The sequence below is a fragment of the Cryphonectria parasitica genome (assembly GCF_011745365.1).
Source record: "Cryphonectria parasitica EP155 unplaced genomic scaffold M406scaffold_1, whole genome shotgun sequence".
NCBI lineage: Eukaryota > Fungi > Ascomycota > Sordariomycetes > Diaporthales > Cryphonectriaceae > Cryphonectria > Cryphonectria parasitica.
The window spans coordinates 1128593-1148849 of record NW_024468909.1 but is presented as its reverse complement, the minus strand read 5'-3'; the positions used below and the strand labels follow the sequence as shown (position 1 = coordinate 1148849).

The following is a 20257-nucleotide window of genomic DNA, read 5'->3' as shown; positions in this document are numbered from 1 at the left end:
CGCGGGTTTCGCTGCTGGTTGTCGTGGATCTTCTTGCCGTCTGAGCTTTCACCACCTGCGATACCTGCAGGCGCATCTGGCCTGGGACCTTCAGACGACATAGTTGCGCTGCCATTCCCAGTGGCGATTGGAGCCTGGGCAGGAGTAGTGTTGCTGCTGTCAGCTTTTGCAGGTTCTGCCATGATTGCGCTGTTGGTCGCATGCCCTTTTCACATCCTACCAGAAAGACTAGAAATTGCAGATTGAACTTTTTTTTTTCTTGTCCGTCGAGTTGAAGTTAATTCGGAATTGGGGAATTTCCTAGCGTGGCTCAAGGTTCTGTCTACATGCTGTGACAGCGGGGTAGGTACCTATGTACCAACTGGACAAGGGGTTCAGATGCAGCCTAGCAAGCCCACTGCACACAGTAATAGGCTGGTACCTACAGCAGGTACCACATAGTACAACACCACCGCATGAGGATTCTGGTACTTGGGCTAGTCCTACTATGAAATCCCCACTGATTGCTGGCGAGTATGACCACACCTTTCTACTGCAGTATCATTCTGTAATGTTCCAGCAAAGAATCAATGACACTACAAGAAGATAGCAGGGGACATCTCATGTTGGTGTCAGTCTCTTATTTTACTTCTGGGTGCCTCGTGGTTGTTGAGAAAGGCCACTCCAAATGCAAGGTGATCGATCTCGTGCTATGAAGATTCGGATCATAAACATGACCAAGTCCACATTTTCAGTTGCTGGTGTCATTACCTCCCTATGGAATTGGGTAATCGCTCATTCTGGACCAATTTTGATCATGTTGAGCTGATTTACAAGCAAATAGAAGCTTTTTCTTGCACAAAGGTTTCTGGAACAAGCCACATACGTCCTCTCCACATTTGTTCGAAGGATTTTCTTCTCCTCCTTTGTTCTTTCATAGCTATTCTGTACAATCACGGGGTTGAAGTATTGCTTCCTACCAGATCAGGCTTTTGATATTTATCTTATGTACTCAATGTGATACCAGAGATGACCATGGAACTGCCCCTCTGGGAGATAACATATGGGCTCAATCCATGCTTAGCCTTCAAGTAGCCAATGATTGGACCCAGATAATGGAGCAGCTCATTGCCATTGCCATCTTCCCCTCATGCAGGACGAACTGTTGACGTACTCTGCGGAAATTGCATCGTTGTAGACCCCGAGACCACGACTGGTGTTCCAGCCGCCTTCACAAGCATGTTCCTCTGGCTTGACAGCGGAATGGGTACAGCATCTGCAGCCAATGTAGGTCCAGGTATCACGTATGTCGTCAAATTCTTGTATATATCGATCAAAATCCCTGGATCATCCTCGTGATAAAACTCTGTAGCCGGTATGCCACGCGGGTTGACCACTGGCCCCAACGTCCCCGTGACGTTACTCGTATTACTCGCACCGTGCGATACCCAAACATTGAAGCACTGGGGGTAGTTCTGTGCCCCATTCGTCACATTGGCATAGTGCAGGGCAATGATTTCATGCCGCAGCACATACGGACCAGGACGCAGCGTAGTCGGCACCTGGATCAGCCAGCTGTTGTTGCTCGCAATCAGGACCTCGGTGGCCCAGAACCCCGGCGGTCCACCACTCTCGTTGAGGAACACAGGGGCAGAGTCGTCGATCTTGAAGAACTCGAGCTTGGTCTTGTCGACACTGGCACACCCGTCGCCAGCATGGGCGTTGGAGCCGTCGCAGGGGGCCAGGTAGGTCTGCACGGGCCCGTCGTGGGACAACGGCCAGCCGTTCCACTGGAAGTGTACTATATCGCCGGGCGCGACGGGCATGTGGGCGCGTGGGGGAGCGCCGTTCTCGTGGCAGATGATGTTGGGGTTGGTGTAGTTTGAGGGTGCGATGAAGCCGTCGTCTGTCGCGGTCTCGAACCACCCGACTGTGTCTGCTGGGTTGCCGCTGGCGCCGAGCTGAGGGATAAAGCCTGGATAGTACACGCCGTTGACGAGGACATAATCGATGTGAGAGTGTGCTGCTGCGCTTGCAAGCAGGGTTGCAGCAAAGAGATTCCGACTGAGCGACGGCGACATCGTCTCGGGCCACAATAATGAACAATCCTCGAAATGGGGATATCGCTTGTTGTGCCTTTGTGCAACAGAGGCTCGACAGGGAGCTGTGGTATAATCTTGTCTGGGACCTGAGCTCCTAGATAGCAGACTACGTTCCCAGATGGCGTTTTGCCTGGTGTATATTTCTCAGGGTCGTACTTATTCTGTCATGTATCTACGGTGTTATATGTGCGTAAGTTTCAATCACTAGCTCAACGGACGTGAATAGCAACGTGGGATCGTAAACTGGTTTGGAATATATGAAAATTTGTCAATCTTCCGCAAAGAACTCCCTGGAAATTAGCCGCTGAATTCAAGTGAGCACCAGGTGCCGCAAAGTCGTGAGAGTTTGCCCCGAAAAAAAAAAACAAGCAAGAGGTCTACTTCTCACGGGGCACGGTTGAAATAGAGTAGGCTCGGGGCATGGGCGCGCCGAGGAATTTCTTCCGGGTTTCAAAATGCCCATTGCCACATGAAGGTCATTTTTGAGAAACGATAAAAAATTCAGAAGAAGTTCGTGTGGTTGGTTAAGGGTCTCAACAAGCGGACTCAGGTAAGCTTGCGGTCTGCGGAGGATGTTTTTACTTCTGTTCAGGGATGAGCGGCAACCCGGTTTCCAATATAGCATCGGTTAAATGATCTCGGAGGATGGTGACCGACACACGTCTCTCGCTTGTTACTCCTAAGTCATGGTCATCTTTCTAGCAGCGCTCCAGTTCCCAAAGTCTTTGGCGGTTTCGAACTTGGACGTAGGTGAGGCTGGAGATGGAGAATTTCTCTTGCAAGCTCATATTTCAATGATTACTTACCCAATCAGCCAATCAAGTGCAACGGCACAGCAATGATGCTTTCTTATCGGAGAAAAGGTCCAAAAATGGTGCGGCAGAAATTTAGAACGATTTATTCTCGAGAAACAATCTGGTTAGAAGACTATCATTTCTCAAGGCCAAAGCAAACATTATTTGTACAAGAAGAAGCAGATGCAGTCCTTGCACGTACCAAAATCCACATACGAACGTCACTTCAAGTTTGGCAAGACTATATGCAAGGTCTGACAGATTCATCGCCTCGAGTAATGTCGTGCTCTCACCATAGCAGAGCGACTTTGTTCCTAGTTGCGTTAGTCAGGAGGGTCACGTAAAGCGGGAGGCTTATCGTCAGTTGCAGTGAGATCTAGGCTGGGCATTCCCGACCCCTCACTTGTGTACGACGAAAAATTTCATGAGAAGCTCACCGGCCGCGAGGGTTGCACTGTTGACTGCAAACATAATAGACAGTAGGAGGAATAGGCCGTAAAATAGGGTCCATAGCCTGATTCACTTCAGGTTGCTGGTACTCTTGAGAACCTGCTCTCTCTTTTGTTTTTTGCCCAATTGATGGTCCTTTCTTTTTCTCTTCCAGGCCCTATTCTCTCCTTTGCTTGGTATCCTCCCGCAACGACTCAAGTGCTCCCAAAGCAGGATGCCTCCCTTGGCGTTTTCCAGTCTTCCTCTCCCAAAGGCCCTCCGTGGCCTGCCCCCAGCCGTCACATGGCAGATCCTCCTCCTCGTCGCCGTCAACGCCATCGTCTGGGCTTCGATCGGTGTCGTCCTGCATTACTTTCCGAAACTCATCTCCTCCGCCGTCCTGTCCTACACACTTGGCCTCCGCCATGCGCTGGATGCGGATCACATCAGCGCCATCGATCTCATGACGCGACGGCTCATTGCCTCTGGCCAGCGTCCCGTGAGTGTCGGCACCTGGTTCAGTCTGGGCCACTCAACCATTGTGGTGGTTACCTGTGTGGTCGTCGCTGCCACCAGCGGGGCGCTGAGGGACCGATTTGATGGGTTCCAGAGGGTCGGCAACATCGTCGGCACGAGCGTGAGTGCGGCTTTCTTGTTGATCCTCTGTGCCGGCAACACCTGGGTGCTGTATCGACTGGTGAAGAGGTTACAACAGCTGTTGCGCGAGCAGCACGAGCGACGGCAGGGTGGTGATGAGGACGCCGCGCAGGAGGACCAGGCAGCTGGGCAGCTTAGCCTCGAGGGTGCTGGGTTTCTGGCAAATGTGTTTCGCAAGCTATTCGTTCTCGTCGATCGGCCGTGGAAAATGTATCCCCTTGGGGTGATGTTCGGCTTGGGTTTTGACACGAGCTCCGAGATTGCCATCTTGGGCATTGCCAGTATTCAAGGCGCGTCGGGAACGAGCCTGTGGCTGATCTTGATATTCCCTGTTCTTTTCACTGGTAATGAGTCACAGGAGAATTTCCCCCTCGGAACCAGTCTTAGTACTGACCTACCTGAATAGCCGGCATGTGTCTCATCGACACGACCGATGGAGCTCTGATGATGGCTCTGTACACCTCCAAGGCCTTCGCAAGGGATCATATCGCTATTCTCTATTACTCGATCGTCCTGACCGGAATAACCATCATGGTCTCGGCCTTCATTGGGATAATCCAGCTCTTGACTCTTGTGCTCAATGTTGCTGAGCCCGAAGGAAGCTTCTGGGATGGTGTTGGGGCTATCGGAGACAATTTTGAGATCATCGGCGGCAGTATCTGTGGCCTCTTCCTTGTCGTTGGGTTGGGCTCTGTTCTTATCTACAAGCCTTGGAGGAGAAGGATGGATCAACGAGGCCTCTTGCGCCACGAGGAGGAGTCGAATGAGACTGCGGGAACTGAGACAGAAGATACTAGTGGACAAGCCGAGATTGAAGCTGGCCCTCACGAGTCGAGGTGACTGGTCCACTTGGGTAAACCTGTTTACAGCGACTAAACTTGGAAATGTCGACTCGTTTCTGGGGTATATCTCGGGGAATCTGATTATCGCCGTTTTTATCCTAAAGTCTTGCTGTTGCTCTCGCCAAACTCTGTTCCAACAAGTCATCTCATGATCTCAGGTGTAAGGGTTTTCATTACCAATAAGTAAGCTTGATATAAGTTTTTGACTGCATTTGCTAACCAACAGTCCTTCAAATCCAAGTTTTGTCTCCATTCGGATCGACCCATCCTGCCGATGAATATTCTGGTGGTGCCTGTCTGATTGTAGTCGTCGACTGCCTCTCCGAGATTGTGCTCAAGGGTATCGTGTCTGCCCTGCCGGAATATTCTATCTCGTTCCCGGGCAGCTCGTACGGCCCTTCCAGTGCCGGCCTTTCGTGCGCCCAACTTGACCTCACCGTGCCGGATCTAGTGAGCGGGCGTGACAATGTTGGTGAAAGCGTCGATATTGGCCCAAGAGTGTTTGTTGTGCTGTCGTATGTTCCCATCGTATTCGTGTGTACCAATGCAGACACTGGTGAAGGGCACCATGACCCCATAGTTCCCACTCCCTGTGATATTGGCGACGGCCACTGTGTCCCATGGCCTCCTCCCACGCCACTGTCAGGCAATTCACACGGTGGTTGGTGGCTAGGCAGCTCGGTTGGTGACACTGGTGTGCCCAGCCTGGACGTCTGTGATAATGATGACCGCCAAACTTGTGATGATGCCGATGCACCTGGCTCTGAAGGCGGTGGAGGCGTCACACTGGCTCCGAGTGGACTCCTGCTGCCCGGTGTCATCGCGCCCAGGCTGAGCAGCGGCTTATCATTGGATCTTCTATCCCCGCCTCCACCAATGCGCCTCCCCGCCTCCAGCGCTGCCCGCATTTCCCTCTTGTCCGTTCTTCGCTTCTTGAACATGAAAAACATGCACACCATACAGGCGATCGCCAGGGCTCCAGCAACACTCGACGTGATGGCTCCGATTTCTGCGCTGGCCGTCATCCCCTGGCCTGGTCCCTGACTGCTGCTGCTGCCGCCGGCAGAAGAGGTGCTGCTGCTCGTAGCCGTAGCCTCACTCGCGATGTGCGAGCTCGTGCTCGTCGTGGTATATGTCGTCAGGATGCCCGCACTCGTCGTCGTAATGGTGCTCGTCACTGTCACTGTCGTCCCGTTCGCAGCCATGAACCACTCCGCCTCGGACACGGTCAGGGGCGTTTTTGCGTCGGAGCAGTCATCCTGCATAAGCTCGTACACCTGTGCCAACACGTCGGCGCCCTGGTCCCCTATGCATGCCGCCGCGCTGAGGACGAAGTTGCCCGTGTTGCTGCATAGGCACATGTTTGTGTCCTCGTCTGCCGAGTCAGCAGTGCAGGTCGAGTCGTCTGCTGCGTCCTCCAGACATGTCCTTGTCGATGCTGGATAGGCGGAGAAGTCGAAGTCGGCTGAGCATCGTGCTGGGGTTGCCCAGAGGACGAGAATGAAGGGCAGAATCAAGACGAAGACGGTCTGCAGCCTCATCTTGGCCCTCGATGGCTCCGTGACTTCGTGATGCCCTCCAGTATTAGTGAATAATACCACCTGGGCATATGCTATGTTCCGATGTCATCTGGCGTGGTTGTTTTTCTTTGGGGCCCAGCCGCTGGCAAAACTCATTGGGCATTAATTACACATTTCCTGCGCCGGAAATGTTAGTGGGTTATGCTTAAACAAGAGGAGAAAAGGTTTAAAAGGAATAATGGACAGGAGAAACGGTGTCAGGAGTATTCAGAGTGGGGGGCTGCGTGTTCCTAGAAAAGGTAGAAGATGGCATGGGTACGGCTGGATATCATGTCTAGCCTAGACCCTCAAGCGCACACAGCCATGATCGACCATAACAAGATAAACAAGCACACAAGGCAGACTTGACGTCAAATTCTCCTTCGAATATCGCTTTCTGGAAAAATGCCCCGAGAGGGCGCCCAGGGGCAGGTCTTGGTAGGCCCGAACCCAGAGAGCTCGGCAGCCGACCCTCACGAGCCTTGCCATTTCCCCCTGGAAATGCGCGCGCGGCCACGAATCATTAGAACGTCACTCCCAAAAAGCAAGACACGGGAGATCGGCATGGGGATGGGAAGCCCGTAGAGGAAAGGTGTGGCTGCGGTGTGCACCTGTTGCTCTCTTTTTCCCCTGGTTTCTGTCAAACATGAGACGTTTCGATTGTCCTCGGATAGAGTGAACCTCGTAGGTGGAGTCCTAAGTTTATGCGTGCAGGCAGTGCCATGGTCTGCGCCGCGGAGATCAGCCTCCACGAGATTTGGGATGAAATTCAGGGGATGGCCACGTTGCGTGCTTCGAGCCTCGGCCGAGAATTTCGTGAATTCGATAATTCTCTGGCTGGGAAAGCCAAATACGAAGAACAGCCAGTTAACATCGAGCTCGAGTAATTGGAGAATTCAATTAGGAAATTCCAAGCTGGAATACAAATCTGTATACCAATAAGCAGTCCTAGGTCGCAGCAATGAACCCTCGTCCAGGTCGGGTCCACATCTTTCACTACTGCAACGTTCGAAGCACTACCCCCTACAGAAGGCCATGACTCGGATTCGATGTGATGGACCTTTCATCCACAGGACCACCACCTCCTTGAGATAAATGAATTGTTGACGACGACTGTACTCAAGACAGGTAGGCCGGCCGCCACTTGAAGTCCTAGCACTATAGCTGAAGTAGCGAGAAAATCCACCAATGGTAATATGGCTCGTGAGCACTGGAGTGATTCCTGGTTGTTCCTCGCCCAGCACAGACTCAAGGGTTTTCACATAATTTCTACAGCAACTGCCATATCTATGAGCTCTTTTTTTTGTTGGCCAAGATGATGTATCAATTATGATGATACTCTATGTATAGTATCGGGTGGAGAATGATATGCCCGTGGGTCGATACAAGTCATCGGGATGCTTTAAACTTACAAGAGGATCATAAATTACGAGCAGATCGACCTCGACCCTGATTACCCACTATATCGACAAGAATGTGTACGCAGGATAGCCCCGAGATAGCAAATCCATCCATGAAATAGAACAGGCCTCATCAATGCCACCGAGATCGTCGCAGCCCCATTCATTTGCCGGCCCATGTTGGACAAGACGTAGGCAGTTTAAACCGTCCATCGTGCCTCATTTCCCTGTCAAGTACTATCAGATTCCGGACAGTGTCCTGTGGCAAGAACTATAATTTGGCGCTATGAGAAACGCTGTAGGAACTCGCTCCCTGTATTACCACCGTCCAAAGCACGAAATTGGCACCGGGCACCGGGCTTCTTAAGTATATCCACACAATCTCCAAAGAAACATCTCTACAGAGGTCTGAGCAAGTACCATAGTCTAATCGTGACAACTGACCATGTGATAGGCATCTTCTGAAGGTGAATATATTAGGACAAGAGCCTGTAATTGTCGATGATGAAATATTGACCACCAGCTATATACCATAGAATTGACTGAGTCCTGCTTTCTTTCGGCTGTAAGCTGCACCATCATCTTCAGCCTGTGGTCGCCGCGTTCAGGTAACGAACACAAGCTCTCCCCTCCCCCATGCTATTTGGGAAGGCGACTGTGGCCAGAGATTTCTATTCGTACCCCCAGCCATGCATGCATCTTCTTGTAAACTGATCAAGAAGAGGGAGGTGGAGGAGGGGGTGGAGGGGGTGGAGGCGTGGGCGGTGGCGACGGTGCTGTTGGCCGTGGAGTCCGTGGAGGGCGTCCACCTGATGGCGATGGTGGTGGCTCAGGATAAGGATATTTAGTTGAGGTCGACATAGTGCCAGAGAGATGATGATTTTCTTTGAGTAATGGATATACTCTAGTCTGCCGTTAGCTGTGAGGATGCGCTGTTTGCTTTGCTATTATGGCAGTGGCACTTGCAAGGCTTGAGTTGCGGGCTTGCGAGCTGCTATGTCTTATTGTAGATGTTCGCGCTTTGGTGTAGAGACAACGTCGTCCAAGAGCAATGGTGCAATTGGAGTCTCTATATTATATATAGATATGTTGATCATTGAAACACCATAACTTGTGAATATTGAAATCACCAGGCTACATTCTCTGCTAGGCGTGAGTAAGTCTTAGCCATAGATGCTTGAGTGGTGAAAGAAAAATCGTCACTGTAGGGGCTGTGCTAAGAGGACTGTAAGAAATTGTCGATAAGTGAAGGTCTCTCGTAGTAATTTAATCACGTCTTTATTGTACTTATTGCTGCGGAATGTGAGAACATGAATACATTTGAAAGCCAAGGTACCTTTCAGCAAGGACATTGAAGCCAATTTATTTTTTCTTTCTCTTTTTCTTCTTCTTTTCTTTTTCTTTGGTAAAGAACGCAACTGTATCGATGTGCCCCGCACTCATTGATTCAGTCGACACTTGAACTTTCGGGATCTTGAGCTTCAGAGCCGTCAAAGTATTACGCGTCAGCCATGTGAGTGTTGTCGTTTGAATGGTAGGCTCCAGGATCGTATAGGCAGTGCTCAATTGCAGACCTCATCCGAGCTGTTTCATGATATCTCCTACACGGGATAACTAAGCCAGACAGGCGATCAATGAATTGCGGAAAGCCCTGTGTCCCAGACATGAGCCTAACTGGACTAGAAGCAGAGAGGAGGGAGGGGGCGGGGGGTGCACATGTTAACATGCTTCAAAACTTCTTGAGAACAGTCATGGACTCCAGAGGGTATTGAAAGTCCTCAGGACATGACATGCCCCCCAGCTTCCTTCAACACTTTCTTACGTATCAAGGTGAAGTATATTGGATTGAATTGATAGATTGGAGTAAATCTATATGAACTGGGTGAATAATGTCTATACTAAAAATTTTCCATTGCCTCGAGTCTTCTCATCGTGTTCCGACATATTCACTGTCTTCCACGGTAGCTGGAGGCTTCTGTTTGGCTATCAAGGTTACGATTCAAGTGGATATATTCTGGGCTTGAACTTACTATGCAGTAGTATATATGATATTTTCTTAGCACATTACTCTGTATCCATTCTTCCCGCCTGGGTCCCGAAATGTCTGTAAGCAATGCGATGCTGATATGATATCCGTCCCTGCCCCACACTCCCCAGACTCGACCCACCCCCGCCATAGCGAACTTGCATGGAGGTGCATCTGTCATCTGTTGAGTCCGTGATATGTACGAGACTCCCACCATTGAGTGACAAGTACATAGTGGAAGTGGGTAGAATTGCATATTTCAGTGCTGTGTTGGCGGAGTTTGTAGTCACACGATGTCATTCACATTACTTTCATAAGTGAACAACAACTGTCACACAGAGCCATAGCTATGAATTGGTGGCGGGCGAAGTCCCGAGGCTACGAGATAATTGTCCAGCCTACAGATGCTAACGAGAGGTGAGAACGTGCCGATCAATGTACACACTCCGTGCCTGTGAGAACTCAATGTTGAGGATCGAGCGTGGTATCATGTATCACCATAACCTACTATACCATAGTAAGTAACAATGATAAGGCGTACGTTATTCCCAGGCCAGGTCAATATGAGTCTTCTGCGAGACTCTCCGGTGAACCCGATTAGCGCCGTCAAAAGTCTCGAGTCAGCGCCGCGTGCTGCCGATCACGTTGTTCGGGTGTGTTAGGAGTCTTGGCTTGGACCAATTGGTTAGACTCAGAGATGCCGTCCAGCGACGATAAGGTCCTCCGGGTCGGGCGCTACAGATTGGCATGCAGAGACTGTACTTTGTAGAGAGAGCCGAATTTGCGAGTCAGCAAAGGTTTGCGTAGTGCGTGGCATGACAGCAGCCAGCCGCGAAAGCCGAATGGAGGAAGAACGTGGCATGCATGCGTCGTTCCCGAACGGAATTGACCCAGACGACTCAATCAGTTGCTTCCAGGCCCATAGTTTAGGTACATCATTGGATGCTCGTATGGCGTGCACGAGGGTGCTTGCATGCTGTGAGGATGCCGCGGAATACATTTCCGAAGTCGGCCTCCACCGCAGTATGAGAGGCAAATATTTAGAGAGTGAGAGAGAGAGCGCGAGCTTGAGCACTGAGCCAGAGAGGCTTTTGATCCGGAACAAGAGGGCGCTCTCGTCCTTGAGAAATATTGGCAAGGTTTACAGATGTTTGCTCACACGGCCTATAGAAGATCCTAGCAACGAGGGCACAAAGGCGAGCCCAATTGTTTCGACGCGGTGAGATAGACCATGGTAGCGAATGCGCGTGCGTCAACGTAGTCCCTGCGCTGATCGCCAGCCGTGGTGTCTAGAATCTCGTCAGAAACATTTCCTTCGTAAGCCGGAGATAACGATTGGACAGCACGACGTTTGACAACCTGGCGCCCAAAGCCTCGTTGCAGTCCGCCCAGGGGGGCCCTGAAAGCCCGACAGAAACACCATTGAGCGGGCTGCAGTCTCAATATTGGGATCCGAGCTCAAAAGGGGCTTACACACCATCCACCCACCAATCAACCATAGTACGTGGCTGGTCTAGACATTGCGCACATGCTGGTATCCGATTCGTGTGTGTGACGAAGCTACAGTATTATCATTTTCCTTGTTCGAAAAAGGGAACTGACAGGGCCTGTTTCACGAGCAGCGCTGCTGACTGGCGTTTCTAGGGGTCCAAAGGACCCGCATTCTTGATGGGCCAGTGCACTGTGACAGTGAGAGGGGTGACTTGGTGACTTGGCCAGGTGCCAAGCTTAGTATAGAAACGGTGTAGGCCCTGGATGAAGAATGGACTTCACCGCCAGATACTTGAACCTGAACACTCAAGCTTTTGACATCTTCTTGGAAAGTCCCTTGAACAATGTCAGGAGGCTTCTTTATTGAATGGAGCCTGCAGGTGTAGATTGGAATGAGGCATAAAGAAAGAACAGAACGGAAACGAAGACCAAAAGGGGTAAGGGAGAAGAAAATGCTTCAGCAAAAAAAGCAAGACAAAGGAAATCGTAACATCCAACAGTGAATGAAATCAAGAATGGAATCGGAAGCCTCGCTTGGGGCCGAGACAGCGCCAATCCTCCCTGGGCATGGCCCTCCGCGCTTTAGTCCAGCGTTTCGCCGTAGCGCCTCTTCGCAAAAGCTGGAAGACTTGCCCGCGCCGAGGGATGTACATCTGGATATGTATTATGAGTAAGGATGAGATAAGGACGAGAAGGGAAGGGGGGATTGCTGCTGAGTCTAGAAGACGATCCGGGTAGGCTGACGGCTGACAGCCTCAAAGCAATATCTAAGGGTCCAGCCCACCCTTCCTTGCCCTTGCCTCCACCAGGTCAGGCCGCTGACCGACACTTCCGATCGACGGACGGGGCTGACGACCTCCCCGTACCCCTTTGTGCTTGCCTTCCCCAGAATGTCGGATCGCCTCCTTGTTATCCACTTTTGCATTGTCCCCAAGCTCTTGGATTTCCCAATGGCATCGTCTTCGGGACTTTGGCCCCCGGCAATCCAAAGGCCGACTCCTAGATTCGCCACTATCTTTTCAGATCACCTTATATCAAGATAAAGGGTTCTCTCGGAACAGTGTAAACTTCCTGGCTTCACGGTGCGGCCTGCACCACGCTGAGCTCATTCACATCTCAGAATGGTGGGCTGCGAGTCGCCGGCGACGCTGACTGCAGCGAGAGCAACGCCTCTGTCACATTCTTCCCTGACAGCTGACTGAGTTCACAGCTGTCGCCACGGCGCTGGATAGTCCTGTTCCACCAACCGCCTGGCAGTCTGACCGCTATTATATCGACTGCAAGTAATGTATGTATGCCTGATACTTTGTAATCTCACTCGTGTTCCCTCCCCAACGTTTTTCTCTATATTTGTCAGATGTCAGAACCCTGTACGCTGGTCGTGATAGGTCCCCTGTTCAGGTCAATACTGTGGTCCGCAGGCGTTGTGCCGTCTCGTCTCAGCGCTTGCTTTATTTTGCCAGGAGGACCCAGAAAAAGAAACCAACCCGGCAGGCGGCCATGCGACCTGAGAAAAGACCCAAGCCAGCCTCATGTACTCTGGTACATGGCATCTATTCCCTCCATATCAGATCCTCAATCTTATTGTGAGCATGCATTTTGTCTCTGCAGAAGCAATCAATGAACAGTACACATCAAGACGGACATTTATTCCTTCATATGGGCAGTGTTCCGCCTGGCCGAGACAAGGGAAGAGACAAAAATATCCAATTCCCTTCTCTGACAGCCTCAGTCTTCTGTTCAAGTGCCACCCTCCCAAGCCTCTGTCCTGTGGCGATTAGAGCCAAACTGAAGAGTAACTTGCAGCGAGTCCTCGTTCTATCATACTTGACCTTTCGAAGGTCATTTTCACCCGGGCAATGCAACCTACCTGCTGTGAGAGAACAACATACACGCACACGTCAGAAACAAAGAGATTATACTGTATGGACGAAGTACCATAGTACCACAGTACTACTACGTACATGGCCCCCTGCTGATCACCTTTGTGGGGTCCACAATGTCTCCACCCCGCTACATATGGGATTGAGACCCTGAATTCTCGACTCATGGGGGGTTATCCGTTCTCGGCACGAGGCACACCGGGGCGCAACGGACTATTGAGCAGAGTGAAGATGCTCAGGGACATGCACTGAGCCGTATCTTTTGAACAATAACACATGGGGGCTAAGTCGGATTCCCGTCTTTTGATAGATACCCTTTCTCTTCCTCTTCTTTACCTTTCTTTTTTCCTTTTGTAAATCCTCCCTTCCTTCTCTTACAGTTGTGCCATTCTCGCTCTCCAACTACGTAAACGACAAACAAAATTACAGCGGCACCGTCGTGTTAGTTCATGACCGTCCTTATAATACTATACAATACTGCACACGCTGTTCGACAAACGCTTTGCTTTCAAGGAATCACGCCTCGTTCTATGCACCTCGCGTCAAGATGGGTAGGAAATACATTTATACCAATTCCTCGTCCTCCTCGGACTCTGACTCCGAATCATCATCTGGCCCCGCGACCCGACAGTATCGACGCCGCCAACACCGCAGCCAACACCAAAAGCGTAGCACCCAAATTAGCCCGCCCGGCGCCCCTGAGCTCGTGGGCCCTGCACCACAGTCGTCCACTAATACAAACGGCAATAAGGATGAAAAGAAGAAGAAGAAGGCCAAGAAGCCCCCACAGGAGAGCATAGACCAAATATGGGACAAGTTCTCGCAAAAGAAGTTTAGCAAGGCGCTCGCCGTGCTGCCTTTCTCGCCCGTGCCGGCGTCCACCTCGGGCGAGCGCGGGAACGAGCTGCTCTCGGCTGGATTTGAGCGCGCGGCTGAGGAGTGTAGGAGGAAGGTCCGCAAGATTATTTCTGAGTGCAAGAGGGTGAATACCAGATACCGTGACCCCGGCTGGGACCTGGTGAGTGTTTCTGGTGGTTTTTTGGTTTTTTTTTCCCCTCCCAGAATTGAAAGAAGGAGCAGAGGATATTTCTCTTGATAGCTAATTGAAGCAAAATTACCACAGGACTGGGATTTCAAGTGGGAGAAGGGCCACTGCTTGAACAGCCTGGACAGAACCAAATTCGACATCTGCCACTCGAACCTGATCAATCCCTCATCGAGCATCCCAAAAGCTGTGAAGCGTGTTCATGAGATTTATGAAAAGCCAACATTTATGGAAAGCATTCTCCCTGGTGATATCAAGCAGGGCAGCCTCGGAAACTGCTGGTTCGTGGCCTGTCTGACAGGTCTCGCCAACGTGACTGATGGTATCAAGCGGGTCTGTGTGGAATATGATACCAGTAAGTGTCCCTTGTGACAGTCCTTCAGTTCTTTTTTTCCTGTTTCAGCAGTTCACTACTGACGATGACCAGAAATTGGAATCTACGGCTTCGTCTTCTTCCGTGACGGCGAGTGGATCTACTCCATCATCGACGACAAGTTGTACCTCCGCTCTCCCTGCTGGGACTCACAGTCCATGCAGCGCGAGCTGCTGCAGCAGATCGACCGCGAGGATGTCGAGCGTGTATACCGGCAGACGTACCAGACGGGCAGCAAGGCGCTCTTCTTTGCCCAGAACAAGGACCAGAACGAGACCTGGGTGCCCCTGATCGAGAAGGCTTACGCTAAGGCACACGGCGACTTTGCCTGTCTTGCTGGTGGCTGGATCGGGGAGGCCCTCGAGGATCTGTCTGGGGGGGTCACCACTGAACTCCTTGCCAGCGACATTTTTGATGTGGATGCATTCTGGGAGAATGAGCTGAGCCGGGTCAACCAGGAGTTTTTGTTTGGTTGCTCCACGGGCCTGCTTGATGCTGGCTATGGCGACAGAGATGGTATCTCGGAAGGCCATGCATATGTCATCATGGAGGCGAGAACTCTGAAAAACGGGACTCGTCTGTGTAAATTGAGGTATGTCTCTTATTTGTGTTCAACCCAAGTGAATAGAGTGGACATGTTGCTGACAAGCATATAGAAACCCCTGGGGAAAGATTAAGAAGGGCAACTGGGAAGGAGGTACGTTTCCTACTTCTTTTTCTTTCTTTCTAAAATATTCAAGTCTTCACTCCTGTGGTCTTGTTTTACTAACATTTCCCAGCCTGGTCCGATGGAAGCAAAGAGTGGACGACAGAAGTTCAGGAAGAACTCAACCACACATTTGCAGGCGACTCTACCTTCTGGATCTCGTACGAGGACCTCCTCCGCAAATACCAGCACTTTGACCGCACGCGGCTTTTCCGCGACCCAGACTGGCGCTCTTGTCAGCGCTGGATCGGCGTCGAGGTGCCCTGGAAGGCCCAGTATCACGAAAAGTTCCACATCAAGCTGAGCCGCGAGTCCCCGCTCGTGCTCGTCCTCTCGCAGCTGGACACGCGGTACTTCCGCGGCCTGCAGGGCCAGTACAACTTCCGCCTGCAGTTCCGGCTGCATGAGGAGGGAAAACCAGGGGCGGAAGAGTACATTGTGCGCAGCCATGGCAATTACCTCATGGACCGAAGCGTGTCGGTCGAGGTGCCCAGCCTCGAGGCGGGCAACTACGTCGTCTACATCTCCATCGTGGGCGAGCGCAACACCAGGCTGCTCAGCACCGAGGACGTCATCAAGCGCGAGTGCAAGAGCCGCGAGGAGAACGAGAAGCTCGCCCAGGTCGGCCAGGCGTATGATCTCGCGCACTCCAAGGCTGCCAGCCACCTGCAGCGCCTAGCCAAGGTGCGCAAGCAGGCCGAGAGCAAGAAGGCGAGCGAGTCGAGGCGTAAAGAGCGCAAGAAGAACTGGGAGAAGAGGCAGATCGGGCGCGAGATCGCAGAGAAGCAGAAGGAGAAGGATTCGAGGAAGAAGGCCATGTTGAGGGCAGCCAAGAAGGCCAAGGCCGAGGCTGACGCTAGGGCCAAGGCTGAGGCTGCTGAGAAGCAGCAGCAGTGTCTCCGTAAGAAGGCCGAGGAGGAGGCGGCAGCCAAGGACAAGGACAACGCCTCCACGACGTCGACCTTGTCTTCTTCTTCGTCCACAGGCACGCCCCAGTATACGCCTCAGGACAGCCCCAGGACTGGCCCTGCGGAGCCCAGCACTCCTCCCGCCGCCGTATCTGGTGGACCACCGCCACAGCCCAGCCCACCTTCTCAGGAGCAGAAAGCAATGGAGCTCAAGATCCACTGCTGCTCCTGCAACTCCTGCAAGGCGCCACCAAAGCCCGAGGAGACAGACTACAGCTCCGACTCGCCCGTCGAGGACTACGAGCGCCTCTACGACGAAGACGATCTTACTCCCACGCTCCGCATGGCCGGTGCGCCTGCACCCGCGCCTGCGGCTACCAATGCGCAAGACTCGGATGACGAAGACGTTCCAGACCCATGGAATGCCATTGCTGTCATTGGGTTCAGGGTCTATTCCAAGGACGAGGGTCTCGAGCTGAGGGTCATCATGGAGGGTGGCGAGCTGGAGCAGGACGGCATGGGCAATCTGGGTGAGGCCGACCTTGACAACGCAGTGAGCAATGCTGCGGGCCAGAGGGGAGAGAGCAAGAAGAATGCCGACCAGAAGATGCAGAAGGATGGGGAGGAGGGGAACAAGCAGAGTACGGAGCCTACCATCGAGACAAACACCATCGTCCACCGTCCTGATCCGGTTAACGGCGCGACTTCTTCTGGCATCCAGGCCAGTGGCTCAACGGAAGTGGTGCAGGCCTCTGGAGACGACGGTCGGGCATCCTACCGCACCATCATCGAGAGGCAGACGAGCGAATATGACCGGGTGATGGGCAAGGCCAAGATTGGCAACGTCAACCACGAGAGTGAAGGCGTGGAGTGGCCTTTTGGCACCGTGGCTATTCAGGATCAACCAACAGAGAAGGCCAAAGGCGAGGATGATGATCGACCCATTGCTGGAGAACCTGTCAAGGCTGCGGAGCCTGCATTGCAAGTCAGCAGAGACGAGACACCTTCGTCCACACCCACTCCGGTGGGTCAAAATCCCAAAGAGCGGCTGCAGCAGGAGGTACTCCAGATCCGCCACGTTCTCCAGAAGGGTATGATTACCCGAGATCTCAAGACTGTGCCCGCAGAGGAGGACATGTCGTTGATGTCCACAACTCTGAACAAGCTGGAGTCCCTCGGTGACCTCGATCTGGACATCATCATGAAGACCAAGATCTACAAGGTCCTTAGGTGCATACTGAAGCTGGCGCGGATTCCCCTGGACGAAGAGTTGTGCTTTTCGTCTCGGACGCAGACTCTGCTTGACGACTATGAGCTGACCATGGCCACTGCTGAGATTGCCGCTTGAGAAATGGCTGCTGCGTTTTTTCTTTCATTTCCTTTTTCGGAGCGCGGACATGCTTGGCAGGCCATGCACCAGGAGTCAGTTACACCATTAGATGATGCATTTAGAGCAGAGCGATGTTGTCGTGACAAGACCACACTTTATGTTTGGACTTTTTACATCGCAAGAGATTTTGTGGCATTGTGGATCGAGATATCTTCTAGACACTGTATTCACCAAGACCAATACATTACTGCTGTTTAAGTGATTTAGTATGGAAATTCGCGGTCAACCCATCGAATGTGTTTTCTCAATACAATCATTCAGTCAGCACATATTGAGTCAATTTCTGTTATGCCAATTCAGGTAGCTGTAACAGAACGAAGTGTCTTCCGTGTTTGGGAAAAAAGATATTGATCACAGGTTCAAGGTTTCCCCTGAATATATGCTGCTATCAAAGTCAATAAACTTCACCCATTGCATCAGTGCTGTTAGTTGCGCTACATGACTGTTTACCGTGATTCAGAAGGTTGTTTGAAAGCTTGGTCCAGTTGATTAGCTTTGACATGATTGGTTCCGAGAGTATCACAACAGCCTTGAGAGAGTATCGAGTTGACAGGATCGTTGAAGCTTTCGTCCAGAAAACTACGATCAAACCTGAAACTCTCCAAGGTTGGCTTCTAGATAGAACGAGAAATGTTCAGTCATATTAACAAGCCATAAATAAAGAGGTCATCTCTTGTAGCATTGTGGATGGGGTTCGTTTCTCTGTCATCCGCCTGCACTGCAGACAAGCAGGTGATGACGATATAAACAACCACAAAACCCCTGTCTTTCACAGCGGGGTTAGTTCAGTTGGGAGAACGTCAGACTGAAGCATTCAAACTCCAGTAATAAATCTGAAGGCCGTGCGTTCGATCCGCACACACCGCAAACTTCCTTTTTTGTCGTCTTTTGCTGTCTTCCAGACGGCTCATTACTCGTGGACGGTGCCGCTGACCACGGGAGTGGATCCCAGATGCCTCAGTGCAGTCATATGTGCCGACTCGCGTGTTTTGTCTTGGTCTGACTCGACTCGAGACCAAGTTGATGATGGATGAATGGATGTTTGTCTGGTCGATTGGCTCCAATAATTCTTTTTATATAGTAAGCGTTGAAAAGACATCCGACCTGGCTCAGCTGCCCATCTGGGTACCCAGTCCATCATATATTTGCATATAGAATGGATTCATAAAGGGAATCGAGAAGTTGAGTAAGTCCATCACATCTTTTCCAAGTAGGAAACCATCGTCCGCACCACCTGAGTTGACATGCCATGTTACATCTGCCTGCAGCATCTCGTAGACCTTGTGTGTCTGGAGCTTGGAGCCCTCTTTTCGGATACGGCCGGAAGCCTTGCACATTGACGAAGAGTCCGGAGTCGAGCACTGACGTGGTTTTGCTTGGCATAGATTAGATACTAACTATATGTTAGTCTCATTGGTCAAGCAGATGTTTAATATATTTGAAGAAGATTGCGGGAGTTGAGCTGAGTAGAGGTCGCAGCGAAGACACTTTGATGGTGAAATTTGAAAACCAGCCTCGCCCAGGAATAAGCGAACACATGCCGTTCAGCAGAGGTTAATCGTCAACTTGCGACATCTCAATGCCGTTGACAACGGCCCTGAGTCCTTGAATCTAAGGCGTTGTCGCTTCAGGCAGCCCGATCACCAAGCATCTTGATGGTCACGTACCACGTATACATGTACCTCAGCGATGGGGCGTTTATCGACAGCCGATGAAACAAATTGCATCAAAACCACATACTCTTAATTCGATTAGGCATGCCACCGAAGGCTTGAATCCTCCTATCACAAATAGTCCCCGCAGTTTAAAATCAACTGAGTTGTGTGCATGAGGTAGGTTCCAGTCATTCTTCCAGTCTTTCAAGACCATAATCGCTATCAGCACGGATGCCTGGCGAGAACACACTCCCGCCAGTACCAAAGCCCAGCATACTGAGCTCCTGGTCCAGCCAAGACGCTCCCAGCAAAGCAGCCCAGAGCCGCCCACCTCGCCTCGCGGCCCGTGACGACGTCGCGTCGCCGCAGATCCCAAACTGTATACAAGCCGAAGGCAACAGTAGCGAGATTATATAGTGCCAGGCGATCAATTAGAAACGAGGCAGAGGAGGAAGAGGTGATGGGCATGAGCGCCCTTGCAATCGCACACAGGTCGTAGCCGAGCTTAGGCGCAGTGAGGCGCCGACTCCAGCTGTGGCTTGTGCGCCATAAACTACTTGCTGCAAGAGCAAAATGCTGCAAGACTTGGTACGTGAAGGCTGCAGCATACGTTGTCTTGAGCGGGGCGAGGTCGTAATGGGTACGGTCGCCATCAGTTCCTCTCAGCGTTTTGCCATCGACAGCTGCCGTCTGGAGGCTAGATCTGCTGCGCCTCACCCACTTGGTGAGGGAGAATATGCCCGTCGTCAGAAGCGACACAGTAATGGGTGAAAAGTAAAACAGGTGGCAGACGATGCTCTCCAGGGTGAGATAGGAGCGCGAGACCTCGGTGGCCGTGAGGGGCAGGACGCTCATCAGGATACCCGGCACGACATGGCCGATGGTGGTCGCTGCAAGGGCAGCTCTGGCCACGTCAGGGTCTACACTCCCTATTTCCTCTTTCCTGGCAGTCGTAGTGATGATGCTAGCCAGGTAGTAGATGGGCGCCACCGTTTCCATGCCCAACACTTGCACTGCT

The 20257-nt window shown here is 51.7% G+C and overlaps 5 protein-coding genes and 1 non-coding gene across 6 annotated transcripts; 4 read left to right on the top strand and 2 right to left on the bottom strand.

Annotated features, from left to right (window-relative positions):
• Positions 1-754: 754 nt before the first annotated feature.
• Positions 755-2060, bottom strand: M406DRAFT_335554 (family 61 glycoside hydrolase; the record flags this gene model as incomplete). The annotated part of the gene is made up of 2 exons (XM_040921059.1): positions 755-779; positions 1180-2060. 2 exons carry the CDS (start codon positions 2058-2060, stop codon positions 755-757), a joined length of 906 nt encoding a protein of 301 aa, XP_040780694.1.
• A 1479-nt stretch (positions 2061-3539) lies between these two features.
• M406DRAFT_335553 (NicO-domain-containing protein) lies at positions 3540-4801 on the top strand (the record flags this gene model as incomplete). Its single annotated transcript, XM_040921058.1, has 3 exons — positions 3540-4305; positions 4368-4719; positions 4759-4801. The coding sequence occupies 3 exons, from the start codon at positions 3540-3542 to the stop codon at positions 4799-4801; spliced, it is 1161 nt and encodes a 386-aa protein (XP_040780693.1).
• Positions 4802-5250: 449 nt separating this feature from the next.
• On the bottom strand, positions 5251-6344 carry M406DRAFT_325219 (uncharacterized protein; the record flags this gene model as incomplete). The annotated part of the gene is made up of 2 exons (XM_040919960.1): positions 5251-5442; positions 5589-6344. The coding sequence occupies 2 exons, from the start codon at positions 6342-6344 to the stop codon at positions 5251-5253; spliced, it is 948 nt and encodes a 315-aa protein (XP_040780692.1).
• Positions 6345-9862: 3518 nt separating this feature from the next.
• Positions 9863-11575, top strand: M406DRAFT_66203 (uncharacterized protein; the record flags this gene model as incomplete). Its single annotated transcript, XM_040924977.1, has 8 exons — positions 9863-9868; positions 10075-10205; positions 10262-10305; positions 10341-10441; positions 10478-11007; positions 11132-11288; positions 11433-11477; positions 11537-11575. The coding sequence occupies 8 exons, from the start codon at positions 9863-9865 to the stop codon at positions 11573-11575; spliced, it is 1053 nt and encodes a 350-aa protein (XP_040780691.1).
• Positions 11576-13709: 2134 nt separating this feature from the next.
• M406DRAFT_33428 (uncharacterized protein) lies at positions 13710-16048 on the top strand (the record flags this gene model as incomplete). Its single annotated transcript, XM_040920921.1, has 5 exons — positions 13710-14180; positions 14286-14562; positions 14635-15172; positions 15237-15277; positions 15360-16048. Coding segments are annotated over 5 exons (2016 nt in total), but the record flags the coding sequence as incomplete, so codon positions are not given.
• Positions 16049-18358: 2310 nt separating this feature from the next.
• M406DRAFT_t29 lies at positions 18359-18451 on the top strand. The gene has a single exon. It is a non-coding gene; the product is annotated as a tRNA-Phe (tRNA).
• The last annotated feature ends 1806 nt before the right edge of the window (positions 18452-20257 follow it).